We start from the raw sequence: 23934 nt of genomic DNA on the forward strand, positions 1-23934 counted from the left end.
TGATTTTCCCCCTTTCTCAAGAGATCGAACTTGCTTGATGTGTTGTTCCAAATGAGGTTGAACTACTCTTATATATACACATTTGTGGAGGTCAAATCACCTCAAACAGGGCCGACTTGGTCTTGTAGGGACAAAAATGACATTTTGACTCAAAATAATTTTTTCTTTACACTTTCTTTTCAAAGTCCAAATGGGACTTGACTTCAAGACTTATGACAAATACTCTTTTGACTTGACAAACCCTAGAAGCATGAAGAACATGCTTGACCTAGTGACAAATCAACTTAAGCATGAAACCCATGCTAGAAAAATAATAATTATTTTTCTTCTTTTTACAAAAATATACAATGTCATAAGTACAAAGATAATTATGAAGACCGAAACTAGTTACATTTTCCAACAAAATTCTCTTCAGCAAACTCTTCCTCAAACACTACTGTTGAAACCCTCATTGGTGTCTCCCACACTATCAATATGCACTTGCTATCACTACAAATTTGTTCTCCTGAACTATTCGAATGATCTCCAAAGGCCCCATCGATCTCCTCTTATAATCTCTTGTTGATGAATCAACAACCATGATCTAATTCCAATCAATGGCTAAGATCATCTTGACTTCTTAAAATCACTTTTCTAGAAGTCACTAGAGCAAAATCGATTTGTCTCAATTAATCTCGATTAATTAACCCATTTCCCTAAGTTAGACTTAGGAAAATAATTAAAATTGGTTAATTAAATCTAATTAAGACATTTTCACTTAGAAACTTTTTCTAGGTATTGGAAATAATTAATCCATTTGTGTTCCTAGCCTCATAAACACCACTTGAGACGACAACACCTGTTTGAACTACAAAAACTAGCATAATGCCTTAACTAAATGATGAATTAGAAATGGATAATAGCACAATTATTGAAAAGGCTAGGTGTAAGGCAAAAATTGTCAAAAATAAGTTAAAAAGGCCAACCCTAAATTATGAGAAGGTTTATTCAACGCAAAAGAAAGAAAGAACCAAGAGGAGAGAATAGTTACAATTTGAAAGTCCAACGACGAAGGGCGAGGAAATTCATATATTGTGAAGACAAGTGGTTATGAGGCCATAAAAGCAACAATCAAAAGCCATATAAGCATGAAGATGAAACAAAAATAGACACCTCCATCAGCAATTTTGATGAAGAAGAAAAATGAAACGAAAGTAATTGTCATAGATGTGGTAAGAATTGTGTTACAAGTCATAGATGCACCTCCAACGATTTATAGCATTACAAAATTATAAATGGAAACGAAGAAGATACCTCCACCAAAGAAGACTTGTTAGACTCTGACAATGATGAAACATCACCAAACATATCATTAGCAACAATCAATTGCACTAAGTAGACTCAAAAGGGAGAAGAATCAAGAATCTGCAATAAACTTATAGGCCATGTTGCTGCAAAATCTTGCAAGCTTGGTACAAAGCCCCACAAGGCGGAACTAGACCTTAGGGAAACAAAAGATTCGTTGCCACTGTCACCTTAGAAAATGTTCTCCTGCTCTTTAGTGGTGTTTGACCACAAGGGAGACTTCCCTAAATGATGACCTAAAAGATATTCTATGATAATGGCTAAAGGTGATTGATATGAGATATACTATTTGGGATATAGTACTTGCAAATCTAAAGGCCCAAGTAATCCATGCCAAGATGTAGAAGATGAAACATCAAGACATCCATGATGTGAACAATGGCAGAGGAGGATAGTTTTCCTATCATTGTGTCATGTATTTCTTGCTAATGTATTTGGTGGTACAATATTTTTGTGATGTAAAGTCATTTCTAAGTTTGCTTAGTAAGAAGTGTTGTAACTGAAAATGAGTTCTAGATACAAGTTTTTCTCCTTTCACTGTTTGTCGAGTGATGCACTATAAGTCCTTTTTGGCATATGAAAAGAAAAATGTAAGATTGAGATAGATACACCCTCTATCCAAACTACTTCTCTAGATAACTAGCGAGTACAACATATGGCACCCATGTATCTCGATAGATGGAAGTAGGTCCATCAAATGATAAGTTACTTGATCTTCATGGTCGAATTGATGTTAGGCCCTAGAGTACAACAAGTTCCCAGTGAATCTAAGGCAATGTTGCATGACTCGTACTCGTATAAGACTCGTCTGGCTATTGACTCGACGACTCATATAAGACTGGGGAACAACCTGTATAAGACTCCAAAAAAAACAAAATTTGAGGGTCTTCACGAGTTTAATGTGAGTCATATGCGAGTAGACGAGTTGAATACAGGTCAATGTAGGTACGAGTAAGAAGCATGAGTTCTATGCTAGTGACCTGTTTCGCTATAAGACCCATCAAGACCTGCAAGTCCTTGCATGTCTGATAAGGGTCGTGCTTCGTTGATCTAAGGTACCAGTAGTATAGTTGATTTCCAGCAAGTACAAGACAACGATTCTTCAAGAGAAGAGGAGCATGGACATTTTTTTGGGGTGGAAGCAAGTTGTATTGTTGACAATTGTCACTTGAGAAAACCCAGTGTTGAATGTAGGTTGAATTTTTGGAGGGAAATGACGAGTTTTGCAACAAGGAGGGCAGAGAGGTCCTGGATAAAGCATAGATATCTTTAGAGTTTGGTCCAAGGAAAGCAGGTAACAATGCTTGTGGAAGCATTATGGCAAGTTGGCAACTAAGGATATTGGTTGTGGCAACAATAGTGGAGATTGGATGATGGTGGACAAGTGTATGTAAAATTGTGTTGAATAAAACATACTCATGAATCATAACCATATTGTAATGTGAGTCACATTCTATTTGTATCAAGTGTATGATGTTTTGATGTATTGGTCCTTAAAGAGTTGAGCTTGTACCTGATATGTCCATAAGATGGAGTGTGTTGCATGTACTTGTATCTATGTTACATGAAAAGGGCATATCATTGGAAGACCTAGAGAGGCATGCATATCCCTTTATCAAGTGTCCCTGATGACTTGATAGTTTATCTAGTTTAATTTAGTAACCTTTATTAAAATGTTATTTAACACTTGGAGGAGCAGGCAATTTGTTGGCTAGATGCTTTATGAGTGGACATATTGTAGGTTGTAGACTCTGGGAGGTGAACTTTTACATTCAAGGGGAGTTCATCAAGAAGCTTAATGAACCATGCACAGGAAGAGACATCCTAGTAGACCATTTGTTGCAATGGCTTGTTACCATGTATTATAGTGGTTGGTTGTTCCTTTGTGTGGAGATCAACAATTTGGTAATGAGTGCATGATTGAGGTACAGAGTAAAAGCACCAAGTTAGACGAGAGGTAGAATTTGTTGATCATGAGGTTCTTTAGTTTGTAGGGAGTGTGTGCTACAGAGAAGATGTAGATGAAGACTTCAACTAATGAAGATTAAAACAAGTAGTAATTAAGGGGAGTGTTGGAGTATGTAACTCCTACTTGTTTTATGTTTGTGATCATATTTGGTTGGTTTGATTATTGGCCATTATTAGGTGGAACTGGTTCTCTACATAAAGGTTGTTCCTAGTCTATGGTAGGTTGTTGCGGTCTAATTGGATGTGAGAGATTCTCTCCAACTAGTTAGCTTCCTAGATTGGCGTGTGGTTGAGATATTTCCTCAACCAAGAGATTGTGTGTCCAAGATAATCTACTTATCATAACACAAAGCTTCAGGTATTTATATTTGTACTATTACATTATTTAATGTAGATCTGTGTCGTGACACATTTATGTGTGCAATAAAGATCTATTCTCCAACTTACAGTATGTGGCCTTCTTTGAGGAATTTACAGTTTTCTGCTATCATTTAATCTAACAGAAAATATTTTTAATAGAGTTTGCAGGGGAAATATATTAATTTAAAGTGCCCTTCAATAAATAAATAAAAAAGGTTCAAAGCTCGACTCGGCTCGTCTCCATTAATATGCAAGTAAAAAGTGGTCCTGAGTTTAAGATAGCCTACAGAAAACAGACTTTATATAGAAGGAAGAGAGAAAAACCTTTTGAAAATTAGTTTCGGAATCATCGTCCTCAACGTTGATAATTTCGCTGAGATGATCAATTAGCTTCAGTTCCCACGTATTTCGCTGATTTATTTTCTATTAAAAAAATAACAAAATAAAGTGTAATAAGTTTCTCCAAAACAGTGATTCTTGAAGGAGAAAAAGAGAGCAAGAATTTATTTGATTATAATGAAGTCTTACATTTTCACTGGCGAGTTTGATGCAGTTCTGGAAGAGCTCCAGGATCTGATTCTTCGCGAGAAGCTTGTCAGACTCGATCCCGGAAGCTTGAAGATCCGGCGGAGGTCCAACAGTGGACTTTCTCCTGCTCGCTGCCGCCCGGGCAGCGCGGACTTGGGCTCGCTCGAAGTCATCATCGTTGGGGCTGAATAAATGGTGCGCTGGGGTTTGCGCACGTTCCTTCAGAGGCGTTTTGTGCCTGTTGTTATTAATCATCCTGCCTTCATATGGCTGCCTTCAATTTTCGTGAAAACCTTGGGACCAAAAATTGAACCCGATGAAAGGGGAACAATGCTGCAAATATGAAATACCCTCCTTTTCCGCGACCATAAAAGCTCTGACAGCAGTAGAGAAAAGAGTAAAGCTCCTGTAACATTCGAAAATGCCGGACTTCTTTCATGCCCCTGAGTTTTGTGAGACTGATTTAGTGTTTCAGACAAAGTTTCCCCCTCCCACTGTTTTCCCTCCAATTCAAATTCACTGTGTATATTTGGGACCCACGTACATTATATTTATCCAAATGGGTTTTTAATAACCATTGTTCATCATTTTCCCAGTTTCCACGGTGAAACTCCACATCCTTATCATTAACTTCTCGACCCTTTTTTCTTTTTCTTTTTTTTTTTTGTAGTTGGTCTCTTTTTTTGTTAATCAAAATTATTAACGAAATCTGGTTAATTTAACTTAAAATTGGGAAAGTATTATATTAAATAGGTTAAAATAATAAATATTAGGTTTACATTATTTAAGAGGGTAATAAGAGGGAATTTTACCTTTGAGAGGAGGACAATTTTTAGGTATTCATAAGGTTTTGGTCATATGACAAATAATCAAGCAGAGATATATGGTCTCTACCACGAACTTTTGTTAGCCAAAAAAACATCATGTGGACACACTTATTTTTATGGGAGATTCTCTAATAATCTGCATCATTTAGTCAAAGGCTCTCTCCCAGTGGAGAAATCTATCAAAAACGTCATGAAAATAATATGGAAAATTGTGGAAGATATCACATCCAAAGCATATTTCCATCTCCTTAAAGACTTCAACAAAGAAGTGAACAAGTATGTTAAACAAGGGTGTAAATTAAAGATAAGTGAATTAAATATTAATGGCCAAATCAGGTTTGCTATAATTTCCTAGTGGTGGATGAATCTATTAAAAAAATTCCCTAGTAGTATTATGTGTTGTACATTTTGTGTTTTATTTGAGTAATTTTCTAAGGTATTCAACTTCAAAACCCCTCTTTTTTTTCTCATATGTATTCTCCTCAAGAAAATCATGTATTCCTATTCTAAAAGAGCAAACAATTGGAAAATTTTGAAGAATTAACTTTGTAATGTCAAACCCAAAATTATATGATCCAAATACTCTTTCCAAAATTTATATACAACCATTTAATAATAAGAATTTCATAAATTTGTATTTATACTTATAATAAAAATAATAATTTTATCAATTCAAAATTGTAATTTTGAGAAAGATTATATAAATTTATGCAATTCTTTACATAAATTTTAGAAGTAAAAATGTAAATATGCAAAGTTGTCAAGGTTAACGGCCATCAAAATTTATGCAAGTAGTTTCACAAAATTTTAGGAAGGACGATTATTGGTGTTGATAATATTCTCATTAATTTCAAATTGAATGGTATGGTGATGATTAAAAAGAGTATGAACATTGAATCTAACCTCGCCCTTTAATCTAAAAACTCCCTTCCAATTCCAAAATATACATGCCTATGAGCGAAAATATTTCAATGTTCACATAATAAAATATTCTAATATCAACTTTAGAGAGAACAAAATTTATCACTAGAAAGGCACTTTAATGTGCATAAAGGTCCTTTTTACAACCTACTATAAAGGAGGTGTTATTCCTTCAAGTTCAACGTGAAGTTGACACATAGTACTAATTTAACAATTGAGTTATGGCTATCCGTGTTGGTTTCACAAGTGAGTTATGATCAGTTGTCCCACAATGTAGAACTTCTATCGCACACATTACATATATTAAAAAATTAATTTTAATTTTAGATATAGATAAAGTATTTGAATGTGTGTTTAAGTGATGTACTTTTATATCAACTTCATTCTCACGTGTATATATAAAGAAAAATAATATTTAGAAATAAAAAAAAAAAATGTGTGTGTTTTTAATTCCTTTTATGTTTGATATGGAGTTGACATGTGTCATTTTATATTTATTAATAATAAAAATTATTTCAATATGGATTATAATTAAAATATTTTAATTGAGTCTGCTTGGGGTAGCTCAATTGGCAATGGCTATGGAAATGAAGTCTCACCGAACTGGAAGCCTTGGGTTCAAATCTTGTGCTACCCCCCTCGATTGGGGTGAGAAGTTGGACATGATGAAGATGTACTCCTACCAAGTTTACAAAACAAAACAAAAAAATAGAAAAATTATTAGTGAAGGCATTAATAGGGTGGTCGTACTAACTCAAATATTTTTCTCTACTTTAGATTTGTTATGCATGAAAATGTCCATCAAAATCCTCACATGTTAATTAAGATATTTTATCATGACTTTGGCGTGGTTAATGTTGGAAAAAAAGGATTCATGATCATAGTTTTCTGACATCTTTCTACTTATTTTGTTATAATGGTGCCCTCAATATTCCATCTTAATTGTGTCTTGATGTTACTCTATATAGTCATGTAAGTGTCTTTGTAGCATCCCCTTGTTGTCCTTCCAGTGACCTTGTCGTGCTCATTTTTATGTATGTTTGCATTATTTATAATCTCATTTAGATGTCTTCTTTACATCAATTATCCTCTATGGTTTGAATTAGAAACATAGATTAATGATCAAAATTCAAGGGTTGGTATTAGGGTTTGGTAAGTTAGGTCGATGATTAGGATGTTGAGAAACCAATAAGCTAGTAAATTAAGGTTGATTTCTCTTAATTGATAACGTTTGCGAATATTTGTTGGCTTCTTATTTCTTTTATTATGTTCTCTTCATCAAACAATTACCAAAATGTAAACCATGAAGATCACAAGAAACAAAGAACACAAATATGTAGGCTCTAATCTAGGGCAAGACCCCATAATTGGGAAAACCCAACCAACTCCTCTTCCTTTAGAATTATATAAAAGTGAGAAATCCAAGACATAAAAACCAAGACCAAGACTTCCCACAAGACGCAAGTCAGCCCTACTTCAATCCTTCCTCAAGTAAGTCAAATCTAATAAAGTGAATGCTAGTCAACACCCTTTAAAGGTGATCAAACTCTTATTTTTTAGCCCCTGCAACATATATGAAGTTTTCAGCCCCTACAATAGTTTGAAATTTTGCACATGTGACAAAATTAGGGTGGAATTAGGGCAGAAATATTGACTTCTCTTTCTCCTTTGTCCTTCTCTCTCTCCTTTGACTTTGACTCCTTTCTTGTTTTTTGCTTTTTTTCCTTCTCTTCTTGGCACATAAATTGAAGTGGTGAATTGGTGATCAAATGAGGTCGAATTGCATTATATTTATAGTTGTCCAGGAGGTCGAATTTGTCCCTTCTAGGGTCAACTTGTCCAAGTAGGGCCGACTTGGTCTTGTGGGTGACAAATTGATTCTTTTAACTCAAAATAAAATAAATTTCTTCTCTTACAAATAGTCCAAATGGGACTTTGACTCATGGAAATTTTTTTTTGCTCAATAAACCCTAGAAGCATGAAGAAAATGCTTTGATAAATGAAAATAATAATTCCTTTTTCTTCTTTTTCTTTTACATGAAATATATAATGACACAAGTACAATGATAATTATGAAGACCCAACCTAGTTACATTTCCAACACTCTATCTTAACTAGGGAGGTATTCATAATGACTCAACAAGATACAAGGATACTCTCAAATTGAAATATTATCATAAGAAGAGTTCAGATTTATAATCATCATCAAGCATCGTCACAACCAACATTGTTAATTACAAAAATAGCAAGGTCTCAACTAACGAGCTCTAACTCTCCACTAGATTAGAGCACAATGTTGGGAATCATATATTTGGACACACCACCATCTCTCAAGGCACATACCCCATTTTGATGTTCACTAGGTATGTCCTCACGAGACTATTCTTATATTGGATATCACCCCATCCTTAAAGAATATCGGTACTCATGACTACTCTTATCTTGGATTTCAAACCCTCAAAGGGTATCAATCCTCTAGACTACTCGTATTTTATATACCATTCCTCAAGGAGTATCGGTGATAAATGCTTATCCAATCCACCATTCTCCCTGATAGTTCCTTCACTAGGCTTACGACTGCTAGTCCTTGCCATAGTGCATGACACATGGAGAATATGATGTCCACCCTCACTGCCTCTCAACCAGGGAGGAAATACTCACTCCTTCTCAAACATGGAGAAACAACAACAAGCTTAATCTTGTCTGATTAAGGCACTAACTACATGTTATTTCGTGGATATTTGTTGTAGTTGTTGGGCTCCTCATTACATCATAACTTGCTTTGACCTTCCTGGACCTTTTTTAATCTTCACGTACCTCTAACATGTCATCAAGTAGTTCATCAAACATATTATCGAGCCAAACTCTTTCAACATTGATCACACAAGCCTTCACACCAATCAATGTAGAACCAATTATAACTCCCGCTTTTCAACTGATGAGGGTGAAGTTCTTCTAAACCAATATCAAAACCATTAGACCATCAAGTGATCAACAAACTATCTCATGAATCCTTGTATCAATTTACCTCTATAGTGTACACACTTTTGCTATACATTATTCCTGGAAGTCATACCATATTCCAAACATTATGATGTCATTCCTCTTTATCAAAGTTGCCAAAAGAAGTGACGTTACTCCAAATAAAGTTATATGATTCTTCAAGTCACTTCATGCTTCAAGCTCCCTCTAAAGTCGACATAACTTCCTTACACACATCTTTTATAATGATCAATTGGTAGTATTATCATTTGTTATGCCAATTGATTATGTTGTTATCAAACAACCAAACGAAAGAGTCTTGACTTTCCTATCTGTCCAAGACATGTCATGCTTATGATCCCAAGTATATTCCTACATCTTGCTCTTCCTTCAATACTCTCATAAAATATGAATCTTTTTACATATAATGAAGAAACTTTTCTAAGATAGGCATACATTTTTTCTTTCATGTTGCTATTTAGTTGACTTCTTTTGAATGAACTGCTACTTTATCCTTCTTTGAATATGATGTCCATGAATGATGAGGTTCCTTCCTTACGATGATAAATGCTTCAATTATGCTTTCATGTTGCTTCTAGACTATTTCCACACCTTCGTACTTCTAGACTGCTTCAATGTTGCTTTCATGTTTTCTAGTGAAATATGCTTCTGCCATGTTACTTTGATTCTTCTATTATATATTTTAAAATGTGACACTGTAGAAACTTCTATATTGTTCCATAATGACATTTATTTTACTAATGGTTATGCTTTTGTAGTATATCCTTGTAGTCTCTTTTATTCTAAGTAACTACTTTTAGATCATCATGATAGAATTGCAATTGTTGCAGTAACTATAAAGTCCTTGATGGGCCAAGCCCTTCTTATTTTTTAGATGACTTCTTTCAACCTTTTGTGATAAGATGCAACTAACTATGCAGACCCTAATTCTTATATGTTTCTTTCCATGATACCATAATTTGGAAATCCTAAGACTCTTCCACAAATGTAACTATAATTACTACTCTAATTGCCATATTTTAATAAAAGATAAAACAAACTGCTTGTAAACCTGGTAATAGTGAGATCCTTCAATAATAGAAGTCCTTATGATATTCAATCTTCAGTTTTTCTCGGGTTCTTCATCTTCTTCTCCAATGTGAGCTCCACCTATTTCTTTCCTCTTGTTTTTCTTCTTATTCATAGGATCCTGTTGACGGTGTTGGACCTGCCAACATTCAAGGGGTCTCCCTGATATGAGGTATAATTTCCCTTATATGTGGTCCCAATTAGACCTCATATCTTTTGGGATAGGAGCCTCATCCAGAATATGGCCTGGTTTTCAATTATCTTAAAGATATGCCTTGGCTCTAACTGTCAGCAAGAGAGAAGAGTGCGAATGCACTTTCGAAAAGCAAGGGAGTGTGCCTAGTGAGTGTTCAATCGTATGTGTGTCAAAGTTATTTCACTGTGGAGGGGAGGAGAAGTGAGCCTCTAAGAGAGAGGTAGTAGTACCACCCTATTAGAGACACGCATAAACAAGAAGGATTCGTACAACATCAAGCGGAATAGTCCACATAGATGCAATGGTCGGTGCAACCAATGTAACGAGGAGGATCTATCTAATATCCAACGGACTAGTCCACGAGGATGCGGCAATAGTAATAACAATTACAACACATTCTCAATATGACAAGTACCAAAATAACTGAAATAGTTCAACTAATTTAGCACAGATGGAGCAAACATTAATTACAAATATTCACGTAATAGTCTTACAAATATCCATAATCGATGAATGAAGAACATGTTGGCCCATAGGCCTTCTTATAATAAGTAAAAGTTCCAAGACACATGTATATAATGAACATCACTATCTCCAATAGTGGAGCGTTAGAGCCACTCCTTGCTCCTCAAAAGAACTAGCTTATCTCTTTAATGCCTTGCGGGAGGAGCCAAGGTGAAAAGTCTTGTGCTCTTACAATGAGGGTGTGTATATAATAATGAGGAAGTGATGCTTCACCTTCCTTATGACTCTTCATCTACCCTCATGACTGTTTGACTTCCTATGACTTTTCAACTTTACATGACTCTTCATATTCCATACATGTCCTTTGGACTTCCACTTTACAATACATTTTCGAAACATAATTTACATCACTAACCATAATGGGGTGGCATGTGACAAGTCGTGACATGACACTGCTGACATAGACTGCTTGATAATGTGGCAATGTCAAGCCACTATTGCTACTATGTGTTGTGGGTCTACTTGAGAATGCTCTTCTTTTCACCTCTGCATGGCTTGGTGATAAGGGATCTTCAATGATCTCAAATCTTGAATGGTGATCGCAAACTAGTGTCCCTTTGCTTTCTCTTGATTGATCAGCTTGCGTACTCAGCTACAAAATGGTCTTCCAACATTTTTCACTCCTTCATCATATCACCATGGCATAATAAGGTACATGTTTCTGCAATTCACTCATGACGAGACGACATCATGTTGAAACCCCCTAGTCTAAGATTGTTCATACTTATCCATTAACTTAACTAGAACCGGATGGTGGGATGGGAAAGGGGCTCAATGACTGTGCAGTTGCATAGTTCAAGCAGTCAAGTGGAGCCTTGACACTGCCCAGTGCACAGTTCAGTCTGGGTGGAGGGGACAAATTGTGCAGTTCTGAGAGTCAGTGTGGTAGGTTGAGGGGATGAGCACTGGTTGAGCACACTGCGTAGTTATAGGAGAAAAGAGATGTTTGGCCATTGCGCAGTTGCACAGTTTAGGAGCTCAAGGATGAGCTTGAGGCTAGATACTGCGCAATGCAAAGTTAGGCCCAGGTTGGGAGAAAATTTTGCGCAATTTTAGGAGTTAAGGTTATGAGTTGAGCACAAAAACTATGCAATAGAATATTCCTGGGAGGCAGGAACTGTGCATTACGCAGTGCCAAGAGGCAAGGTCACAATAAAGTACTAATATTGTGCAATGCGTAGTTTAGGGAGGTCAGGTGAAGCTTGGTTGCTTGGTCGGGAAGTTTTTCAGAAAATGACTAAGTGTAGGATCAGTGAGGTTGATGTGAACAATGATAATACTTTGACTGTGATCACACACTTAGAATACTTGACAACACAAAAACATAGACCATCTAGGACACATGTATTTTCCTTCGTGCGACAACTTTACGACATGTGCAACACTTCAGATACACTTTGCGACAACCGTGACTTCACTTATGCGACAATTCTTACAACTTTGGGATTGAGTGTGACGAATGTTTAAATCGTTATAACAACTCATTTACACAAAGGTGACCTCTTGAAACCACCAAAACATGTTTATATACATGATGCAACAACCAACATGCGAAAAGACAACATTTTACCTATCTTGCAAAAGGAAAAAAACTCCTCAAGAAAACACATGGAATGAGTTTCAAAGTTTGTGACAATGATGTACAAGACCAAGGAAGGCTTTGAAACTAAGCGTAAGCCAAAATTTTGGAGGGTGTTGTAGCAATGACAACAAATCCTTGGGACAATTCCTTATAAAGTGTCCATATACATTGCAACCAAAGCGTTGTACTTTGGATATGTATCAGTGTCCACAAGGTTGATTGTTGTTGTATTTTCAATGAGGTTCAAATCTTCCAAATCTTCCAAACTTCTTCTTTTATCTAGCAGCAAAAGCTTGAGACTATTCATTGTTTGGTTTAATGTCATCCTTGGCTTTCAATCTTGTTTCTTATGTAACACATAAAGCCCATAGTTCAACGAATGTTGGAGTATCTTTTCTTGAATAGATGTTGGTCACAAAAATACTCCAATAGGGAGGTAGAGAGTTGAGTATACAAGTAGTTAATTCAAAATCAGATATGACTTCTCCAAGCCCTTAGGGTAGATTTTCCAATTTTGATACTTTCACAAGGTATGAGGCCAATTCTCCATCTTTTGGAAACCTTTTTTTTGTAAAGTTGATTCCTTAAGGATATTTAATGACCTATAGTAATGACAACGTATAATTTTACCAATTTGTCATATACTTGTTTTGATTTGCCTAAATCTACAACAAAGGGAATAAGGTGATATTTGACGAACTTAATGAGAATTATTTGAGCCCTTATTTCTCCCTTATTTTACTTCACCTCTTCTTGAGTCTTGTCCTTGTATAGTTGTAAAACTTTGCTTAGAGCGTGATCCATGACTTTAGTTTTTGTGAGAATCAAATCAATTCTCTTCTTCCAAGCTTTGAAGTTTGATGTTCCATCGATTTTGTTTCCTTCCTTACAAAAATATGTTATTTGATTTGAAGGTTGAGAGATGAAGTATAGTAAAGTGCTTACTTGTTAAATGAGTGGAGTGCTTGAATGATGACCATGCTTCCAAGAGTCTTCAAAAGGTGTCCTTGAAAGATATATGCAATAGAAATATCTTCTATGACGGTTGGTACAAAATATCTTTAAGTTGCTGTGATGACTCCTTTAATGATGGATGATGAGTGGACAAGAGCCTTCAATGATAGAGAGGGAGAGTGAGATAGTTTCTACAATAGTTTCCTTCAAAAGTGAGTGATGTTCTTTGAGTCTCCTTCCTTATGTCCTTTGCAGACGATGCCCTCCAAAGTAATCAATGTAAATGTCTTAGGATAATTGTTGTAGAGGTGCTTTCAAATGAGCCAACAAAAGTGATCTTCAAGCTACCTTCTCCTCACCTTAGTTTTGATACCATGTTGAGAAACCAGTAGGCTAGCAAATTAAGGTTGATTTTTCTTACTTAATAATTGCTTGTGATTATTTGTTGGCTTCCTATATCTTTTATTATGTTCTCTTCATCAAACAATTACCAAAACATAAAACAAGAAGATCACAAGAGACAACGAACACAAAAATGTAGGCTTCAAGCCATGGGAAAACCCCAAAATGGGGAAAATCCAACCAACTCCTCTCCTTATAGAACCAAATCAAAGTGAAAAATCCAAGACCAAAAAACCAAGGCCAAGACTTCCCACAAGACCCAAATCAACCCTCCTTCAATCCTTTCTCAAGCAAGTCAGATCCAACAAAGTCAATGTTTGTCAACGCCATTCAAATCTAATCAAACTTTATGTTTACTTTGATTTTTTTTGTCCCTGCAACAAACACAAAGTTTTTAGCCTCTGCAACAGTATATAATTTCGCATGTGTGATAGAATTAGGGAAGGAATCTTGATTTCTCTTTCTCCTTTGTCCTTTGCTCTCTTTCCTTTGAATTAAGCTCTTTTCTTGTCTTTTGCTGATTTTTCCTTCTCTTCTTGGCACTAAAATCGAAGTGATGAATTGGTGATCAAATGAGGTTGAATTGAACTGTATTTATAGTTGTCCAGGAGTTTGAATTTGTCCCTTCCAGGGCTGACTTGGTCTTGTGGGTGACAAATTGATTATTTTAACTAAAAATATAATATTTTTCTTCTCTTGAAAATAGTTCAAATGGGACTTTGACCAAATGACAAATTTTCTTTTGACTCAATAAACCCTAAAATCATGAAGAACATGCTTTGACTAATGAAAATAATAATAATAATAATTTATTTTTATTCTTTTGCTTTTACATGAAATATGTATGACACAAGTACAATGACAATTATGAAGGTCGAATCTAGTTACATTTCCAAGATAGGATACCCCAGATCAATTTGTTTAGTAGGATAGGGTAGGTAGGTAAGGTCGATTACACTATTAGACTAGGTTATCTTGGTTAGGTTTGTATGTTGGGTTCAAGGGCTATGTAAAACAATGGGACATGTAAGTTAGGGATTAGTGTGGTAGGTTAAGTCTATTAGTGGGGTAAGTCTGTAACCAGATCAATGGAGTAGTTTAGATGGGTTATTGAGTTAGATATAGGTTAGGTTGATTAACTCTTGGTAACTTTTAGCATAGTAGGTCACATGTGTTATTTGAGTTATGTAGCTTAAGTGGGTTAGGTTATATGTGGGTTATAATGTTGGGCATGTTAATGGTTCAAATAGGTTGTCTGGGTTAGTGTATTATAAGGTTGGATAAGTTGGTGGGCTTACCTATATGGATGTATCCCCTCTCATATGTATCATGTAAAATTTTATTTTCAGTGTTTATTTTATGTGGACATTCATCTTCAATATGCATGGTGATATTGTTGACCACATCTTGTGCATCTCTATCATTAGTACTTGGCTCATTCATATTACACATATTATTAATAAAATAAGATGTAGTAATTTCAAAGTGGCTCATTAAAAAATGTTTCATACTCTTCCACTCAAATATATTCTATGTACTTATTTCTCCCTTTTCATTGTGTAGTAGAGGCAATGAAATGGAATAAGTTCAATATAATATTTTTATCCTTGTAGAGTTCATCCTTATTATCCTACAAATTAAGATCAGGGATAGTATAAATGTAAAAAAAAGACATGATAATAAAACACATCCATGATTACATTGTATCCTGTAAACCTATGATATTTATAAATGGACACAAATTCTCATCATGTAAACATATAACATGACAAAATAAATAACTCAATATTAATTGATTTGTTTATAATAGTTTTCATTCTCTATCAATATTACAACATCTCAATTGGAAAAATCACACAATATTTGTATTAATGCCCTTTTTCTTACATCCCATGGGAGAAGATATAGAAAAACAAGATTTTCTTCATTCTATTCAAATAGGTTATAGCATTTGAATAATAGCATTCACATACACTTCATCTTTAAGTTTTAGGTCCCTATAATACTAGTGTATCCCTTGTATTGTTATTATTGTGCCCCATAGAAGCCCACTATTGCTATTGTTGTGCCCTTACATTATTATTTTTATGTAGAGCCTAATTATACTAAGGAGGCCATCTAATTTGAATCATCCAATAATTGTTCATTTATGAGATGTAAAAGGAGGTTTTCCCCTCTAAGTGGTTTATTATCAAGCCAATTATCTATATGTTCTTATGTTTCTTAATTATTTTGATATGGATACATAACATTTGGTATCAGAGCTCTTGATCCTAGGGTTTTCCTGCTTCAAACGAGCCCTTGTGACATTTTCGTTATAAATTTTCTTTGCGAAGTTTCAGACTATGATATTGTTCCCATGTCAAGGCAAAATCTTGATGAATGCCATGTTACAATTTAATACCTTGGCTCAATATATTTTCAGAGATATGGTTCAAGGAAAGGGTTTTCGTATGCTCCAAAATTCAGTCTCAAACAGGTGTACTAGGGAAAATCGTCATAACTTTCTCTTCAAGCATTGGATTTGAATTTTGTAAAATGTGATTGAAAGTGCACATATTGTAGTCTTGTGAGTATGAGTTTCAGGGTTGAAGGTTAAAACAGTGATATGTGGCATCCCATACAAGTTCACTTTATTGAACTAGTCCATAATCAAGTCATTGTGGAAACTTTGGCATAACTTTATCTTGAAGAACCCAATCTCAGTCTAACTTGTGGAATTCGAAAGAAGACATGGAGAGCTACCGCAAGATGGAATTTCAAACCTTGGGAGGCTAGAAACACAAAGATACAATAGGTTCAAGGTCATCCAGATCAACAAGCTCTTAAAAGTAGTATATTTTTAAATTTACATAACTTTTGTTTGAAAAATGACTTTGAAGTGATTCAAAGGGCATAGTGAAGCACAAATATCATTAATTGGCTCCAAAATGTCTCCCAAACAAAAAATTATACACCCATTAAGCCCACAAAAAGCTCTACTATGATGCATGAAGAAGAGGAATAAATGGAATGTGATATATCAAAATTATGGGACCAAGTGCAATAATTTTCGCTCTCACAACGAGCAGTTAGAAATGAATTGGAAGCAATGATGAATGTTAATATGGATGGTTTAAAATTAGAAATAAAAGGGACCATGAAAAATTTAAAAGCAAACATGGAAGGTTTGACAAATTTGCTAGAAGAAAGACGTCCTAGTGGTAATAAGGTATTCCATGAAACTCACGAGGAGAACAAAAGGAATGTGAATTGTGATTTTAGAGACTCCAACTTTGGGTTGAAGACCAACCACATTCCAAAGATCGATATGAGGAAGTTTAATGGTAAGGATCCGATAATAAGGATACTACAAATGGAGCATTTATTTGATCTACATGATATGCAACACATGCAAAAGGTACACATTGCATCTTTCTATTTATAACCCAATCAATTTTTGTGGTATTGATGGCTTTGTTCTTGAAAATCACTTGTCACTTGAATAATTTTACGGAGGAATTAGTAACACGTTACGAGGATACAAAGAGCAATACCTTCTTTAGCCAATTAATTAATCTCGAACAAAGGGTTAGAGTTGCGAAGCACATTGAAAATTTCCAAAGATTGAATATAAAGGTAACTAATATTCTAAAGGAGCATTTGATTGATGTCTTTATAGGGACTTTAAAGGATAACCTCGAACACGAGGTTCGCCTTTGGAAACATAAGCCATTGGATAATGCATTAAGGGTGGCGAAAAATGTTGAAAGCAAAATTATGGCAACAAGGAGGTCTACCACTCACAACTATAAAGATGGAAGTGTTACCTCTCCTAACCTTCCACAACCTACAAGGTTGACACCACAACGAATGGAGGAAAAAAATAACAAAAGGGATTTGTTACAATTGTGATAGAAAATACACTAAAGGTCATAAGTGTGTTGAGGATAAATTATTTTACATAGATTGTGAAGAGGAGGAAGAAAAGGAACAAGAAACATGAAAAGAAGAAGATATACGCCAAGAACTATCCCCAAAGGTTAAAAAAAGAAGAAGAAATAAATCCAACCATATATTGTAATGCTTTGGTGGGAATTACCACTCCTCGATCTCTCAATATAGAAGGGGATATCAATAAGAAAAAGGTAATAGTGTTGATTGATTTGGGTAATACCCATAATTTTATTCATTAGAAGATAGCCAAGGATTTGAATTGCTTTCTATATCCAACACCAGAATGTCAAGTGACGGTTGCAAATGGAGGAACTCTAAATTTCTCAAGGAAGTAAAATAATACCATTGTAACCATGGGGGAATATGTATTAAATAATCCAATTCTCACCATTCCAATGGGTGGTGCTAATGTTGTATTAGGAGTCCAATGGCTACAATCTTTGAGGACAATAACTCTTAATTTTCAAGAACTTTTATTGAATTTTTTTCTAGGAAGGAAAGGAATTTGGATTAAGGGGTATCGTAGCGAAACCTGAGAAGATAATTATCCATAATGGCATGACAAAACTTTTGAAGAAGGAAAAAAGAGGGGCAATTGCACAATTATGCTCACTAGATGTTCAAACATCAAACTCGTCCATTTCTCAAAATCTCCAAAGAGTCCTTGACAATCATTCCAATGTATTTAAGACTCTTAAAGGTCTCTCACCTATTCGTGATCATGATCATGCTATTCACTTGATTCCATGAAGTGTTCCTCCAAGCATCAGATCTTACAGATACCCTTATGCCCAAAAGAGTGAAATTGAATGTATGGTTGCAGAAATGCTAGAGGCAGGTATAATTCAACCTAGCCAAAGTTCTTTCTCTTCTCCAGTAGTATTGGTGCACAAGAATGATGGATCATGATGTATGTGTCTGGATTATAGAGAGCTCAATTATCTCACTATTAAAGATAAATTTCCCATTCATGTTATTGATGAGTTATTGGATGAATTACATGGAGCAATCTACTTCACCAAGTTGGATCTTCGTTCAAGATATCATTAAATTAGAATGAAGATAGAAGACATTCAAAAAACAAGATTTAAAACTCATGAAGGTCCTTATGAATTTTGGTCATGCCTTTTGGACTTACTAATGCACCTTCCAAATTTCAAGGTTTGATGAATTATACTTTCAAACCCTTCCTTAGAAAATTTGTGTTAGTATTTTTTGGTGATATACTAATCTACAACAAATCTTGGAAAAATCAAGTTCAAGATGTTGAAAGGGTGCTTAAACAATTGGATGAAAAACAATTATATGGAAAACCCTCCAAATGTTTCTTTGGGGTACAGGAGGTAGAATATTTGAGTCATATTGTATCTCATGAGGGTGTTAAGGTAGACCTTAACAAAATTAAAGCCATCAAGGAATGGAAAATCTCAGCAACCTTAAAGAATCTTCGAGGATTTCTAGGGTTGACAGCGTATTATCACAAGTTTGTTAAGAATTATGAGAAAATGGTAGCATCTATAACAACATTAATTAAGAAAGATACATTTTCTTGGACTCCAGAAGCAACTAAGGCCTTTGAACATTTTAAAGAGGCAATGTGCCAAGCTTCAGTCTTAGCTACTCCAAACTTCAAAAAAAACTTTATTATGGAATGTGATGCCTTGAGAAATGGAATTAGTGTTGTTTTAATGCAATAAGGAAGACCCATTGCTTTTGAAAGTTGTCTAATCAGGGGCAATAACTCACACAAACCTATTTATGAGAAGGAAATTTCAGAAATACTGCATGCCCTGAAGAAATGGTGCCCTTACCTAATGGGAACACACTTCAAGATAAAAATAGACCATGATAGTCTTAAATACTTCTTGGAACAAATATTATCTTTAGAAGAGCAACAAAAATGGGTCACAAAGATGTTGGGTTATGACTTTGAAATCATCTACAAAAAAGAGAAGCAAAATGTTGTTCCAGATACACCATCAAGAAGGGATGAGGATGTGGAGGCATTGCTCTGTGTCACTTATATTATCCAACCTGATTGGATAACTGAAGCAAGGGATGAATGGAAGAATGAGAAAGAAGCATGGAAACTCATTCAAAAGTTGCAGCAAGATCTCATTGCATGTGATACAATTATTTGGAAAAATAACTCACTGTGGTACAAATATTGCTTATATCTATGTAAGAAGTCCAAACTCAAACAAAGCTTCTTTTGGAATTGCACACCTCTATTATAGAAGGGCACTCAGGATTTTTAAAAGCTTACCATAGGATTAAGAGGAATTTTTTAGGGATGGCCTTAAATATGATATTCAAAATTTTGTGGTAGAATGTTTGGTTTGCCAACAAAATAAAGTCGAGACAATTAAGACCCCGAGTCTTTTACAACCATTAGTCATTCCAAGTCAACATTGACAGGAGGTCTCAATGGATTTTATCACAGGTCTACCCAAGTCTGAAGGAAAGAGTGTCATTATGGTGGTAGTTGATACACTTACCAAGTATGCACACTTTGTGCATTGTCTCATCCTTTCAAATCTAGTATAGTTGCCACTGCATTTGTGGAAACAATTCAAAAGCTACATGAAAGCCAAAGCTTATTGTAAGTGACAGAGATCCCATTTTCACAGGAAATTTTTGGACATAATTATTTTCTTGTCTTGATACTCAATTTTCTCATAGCTCATCTTATCATCCTCATTCTAATGGGCAAATTGAGATAGCGAACAAATGTTTGGAAGGATGCCTTCGTTGCTTTGTATATGATAAACAAACACAATGGGTCAAGTGGTTACCTTTGGCACAATGGTGGTATAACACTTCCTTCCATATCGCAACAAAAATGACCCCATTTATGACACTTTATGGATATCATCCACAGTTTATCACGTCATCTTTAAGAAACAATTCTAAGGTTCAAGCAGTGGAATATCGCATCGAGCATCGACAACAAGTTCTCCAACTTTTAAAGGATAACCTGACTCTGGTGCATAATTGAATGAAACAACATGTAGATCAACATCTCAGTGAAAGAAGTTTTGATGTGGGCAACTAGGTATTTTTACGGCTACAATCATACAAACAAAATCCCTCAAGCAAGTTAAGAAGGATAATAAATTATCATCCAAGTACTATGGTCCTTACAAGGTGTTGCAAAAGATTGGTACTATGGCATACAAATTGGAGTTGCCTGCATCTTCGCAAGTACACTAAGTTTTCCATGTTTAATATATAAAGAAGGTTATAGGGGACAAGTTCCCAGTACAAACTATACTTCCAAAACTTGACAAGGAAGGAAAAATCATATTGAAGTTTGAAGCAATCACAAAAACAAAAATCTGACAACCACATAATCGATCAATTTCAGAGTATCTCATTAAGTGGAAGAACTTTGAACTGATTTTTTTTAAGGATGGTTCACGGACACCAGGTGGCAGATACATCCATCGGAAATATCCAGGCAGATAAACCCGAAGGGATCTACCCGTTGGCCAAACAAGCAGGGCCTAACCCCAAGGGTGTTGAGGAGATTTGACCCTGTGACCTCCCAACTGGCGAGGTACTTAGCAACAGGAACTCGACCAACTGAGCTAACCCTTGGGGCTAACTTTGATCCGGACTTAAACAGGAATGCAACAAATTACATATATAATCATAAATACAGAGATGCAACAGAAAAACACTTCATTTCATTAATAGAAAAATATTGAACCATGCTTACAAACAGAATGGAAATAAGATAACTCGAGAGATGGTAGCTTATCTCTGAGAAGAGATGTGGCGGCTACATGCCTCTGAATTATGTTATAATGAGGCTCAAGGGCCTATTTATTATTGAAAAACATGAGAAAACCCTAAACAACCAAAACCCTAACTCTAGGATATGTAACACCGAGAGTTTGTGGGCCTCGTTGGGGTTAGTTGGGCAACCAATTTCCCGGGTCATAACTTGGTTATATTATCTCTGTTTGGCGCGTAGGATACCTTGTTGGAAAGGTCTCTTCGAGTACTATAGGTTTCACCATAGGCCTTTGCCTATGGCAACAGGCTTGCAACAAACCTAAAAAAAACGTCATTTGGGGGGTCAAAACTGCTTAGGAAGTTCAAGACCCGAAAAACGACTAAAAATAGTAAATGCTGAAATAAACAAGGAAACTTATGAAACTAACTGGAGGGTCTAGGTGGAATAGGTGGGTGGCCACCAATATCCACTTGGATCAAACTTGTTGAAGATTCCACATGGGAGGATAAGTTTTTTTTATACAGAAGCATCCAAAACTACTGCAACATTGACGACAACACTTTTTTGAAAGAGAGGGGCACATTAGGTCCCTATAATACTAGTATATCCCCTATATTATTATTATCATGCCCCATACAATCCCACTATTGTTATTGTTGCACCCTTAGAACTATTATTGTTTTGTAGGCCCTAATTATATTTTGACCCTTTAGACTCCTATATATACCAATGAGGTATTGTCATTTGAATCATCCAAGAATTGTTCATTTATGAGATGTAAAAGGAGGTTTCCCCCTCGGGGTGATTTATTATCAAGCCATTGATATATATTTTCTTATGTTTATGTGTTATTTTGTTCTGGATACATAACATTAATATCCAAATTCTAGATTACAACCACAATAGTATATAATTTTGCACTTACGAGTATAAAATCTTTTGAACATCCTAACACTTAATGCAGATACAATTTGTCCATTTACATATTCGCCTCTAGTTATCAAAGAAAGTTGCAATGTTCCCATGTATGTATGAATGATCATCTAAGATACACGACATCCTAGCTATTTTAAAAAGGACATAATTAAGCATGGAATATTGGTACTATGTTAACCAGAGGTAATATTTTCCAAGATATTGTGATTGATAGAAAAGGCATTAATGTAACCTCTTTCCTAAAAGATACATGCATCAAAATTCTAATAAATAGGCGCAAGCTCTCTCTTAATGTTCTAGAAGGATCTACGAGGAAACTCTTTCCACCAATATGAGAAAACAACTCCTCCATAGGGCATATGCTTAGATGCAAGCCACACATTATATAATGATTTATTATACGACTCTTAATACATGTGGTTTTTTATGTTCGGAATATCTTCATCATTAGCATATTCGCTGGTGTGAAGTTAGATAATCAATGTAAGGAGAGTCTTTCATAATTAATGTGTATATTGGGCTTTTGACCTCTTAATGATTCAACCAACATCTCAACTATCAAAACATGGTACCAATTTATTGGGGCATCTAAGGAATCTTTGGATAATTGAGTAATAAAACATATTTTCAGGAAACAAATAACGCAATTCAGCGTGTGCACTCTACAAGGACTTATGGGATTTAAATCAATTATAAGGGGCATATATTCATTAATATCAAGGAGTCCATCACATTGATAACATTCCATTGTGGAACAAAGTTTACATCTCTTTAGTCCTTATCTTTGCATTTGGAATAGCCACAAATAACCAATGCTTTTTAATAACATTACCAAGGTTTACATATCTTTAATCCTTACCTTTGCATTTGGAATAGCCACAAATAACCGATACTTTACAATAACATTACCAACAATTATTTCCATACCCCTCTCTTCATATATTACTGTGTTACTAGAAAAATGTATACAATTTCATAAGAAACAACTTTTTAGAAACATCATCTCTTCCTAACATGTTACACATGATTTCCAACTATAAGTGTGTGACATTTGCATACATTACTATCTACCATTGTAATATGGCCAAAGGATGACTAACTCTTACTTGACCCATGTAAATCAAATACATGTACATATATTAATTCACCAACTTGGATAAAAGTGAATTAGTTTACTTATTATTCCCCACCACAACAGGGTAATAACGTATTCAAAAAATATTGATGTTGACATTAATTTTAAATTTACCAAAAATTAAATGATTTTATCTAATGTTTACTTTTGAAAAAAAAAAATTATTATTATTATTATTATTCTTTTATTTTTTTAAATATATTTATTTCAATTTTGATTGGGTCACCTCTTATTTTACAATGATTACATTGTACCACAAAATCTATAATTTATTGTACCATAAAATCTTTTGTTGTACCAATATAATTAATAAAAAACAATAATTTTGCAGTACTGCAACTTCAACATTTGTAAAGTAGAAACACTGACTCAGCGGACCATATTTCACGCGGAAATTGGATGAGACATTCACATGGGAAGGCATTAATTCACCATTGCAATGTCAACAAAAATTTATGAGAACATCGAGCCCTCCTTTTCATTTCATTATTGTTGAATGCATTATAT

General features: G+C 34.9%; 1 protein-coding gene across 1 annotated transcript in view; it reads right to left on the reverse strand.

The window, feature by feature from the left end:
- The window catches only part of LOC149143080 (condensin complex subunit 2-like), a 215645-nt gene extending 210928 nt beyond the window's left edge, over window positions 1-4717 (reverse strand). Inside the window, exons 1-2 of the mRNA XM_089448169.1 lie at window positions 4201-4717; window positions 3997-4095 (exon numbers count right to left, since the gene is read on the reverse strand). Coding sequence (XP_089304295.1) covers window positions 3997-4095; window positions 4201-4455 — 354 coding nt within the window. The 5' untranslated portion in view covers window positions 4456-4717. The remainder of the gene's footprint in view (window positions 1-3996; window positions 4096-4200) is intronic.
- Window positions 4718-23934: the final 19217 nt, after the last annotated feature.

This window comes from Pinus tabuliformis, chromosome X (assembly GCF_031772625.1).
Source record: "Pinus tabuliformis cultivar Carrire ecotype Pingquan chromosome X, CPIR1, whole genome shotgun sequence".
NCBI classification, from domain to species: domain Eukaryota; kingdom Viridiplantae; phylum Streptophyta; class Pinopsida; order Pinales; family Pinaceae; genus Pinus; species Pinus tabuliformis.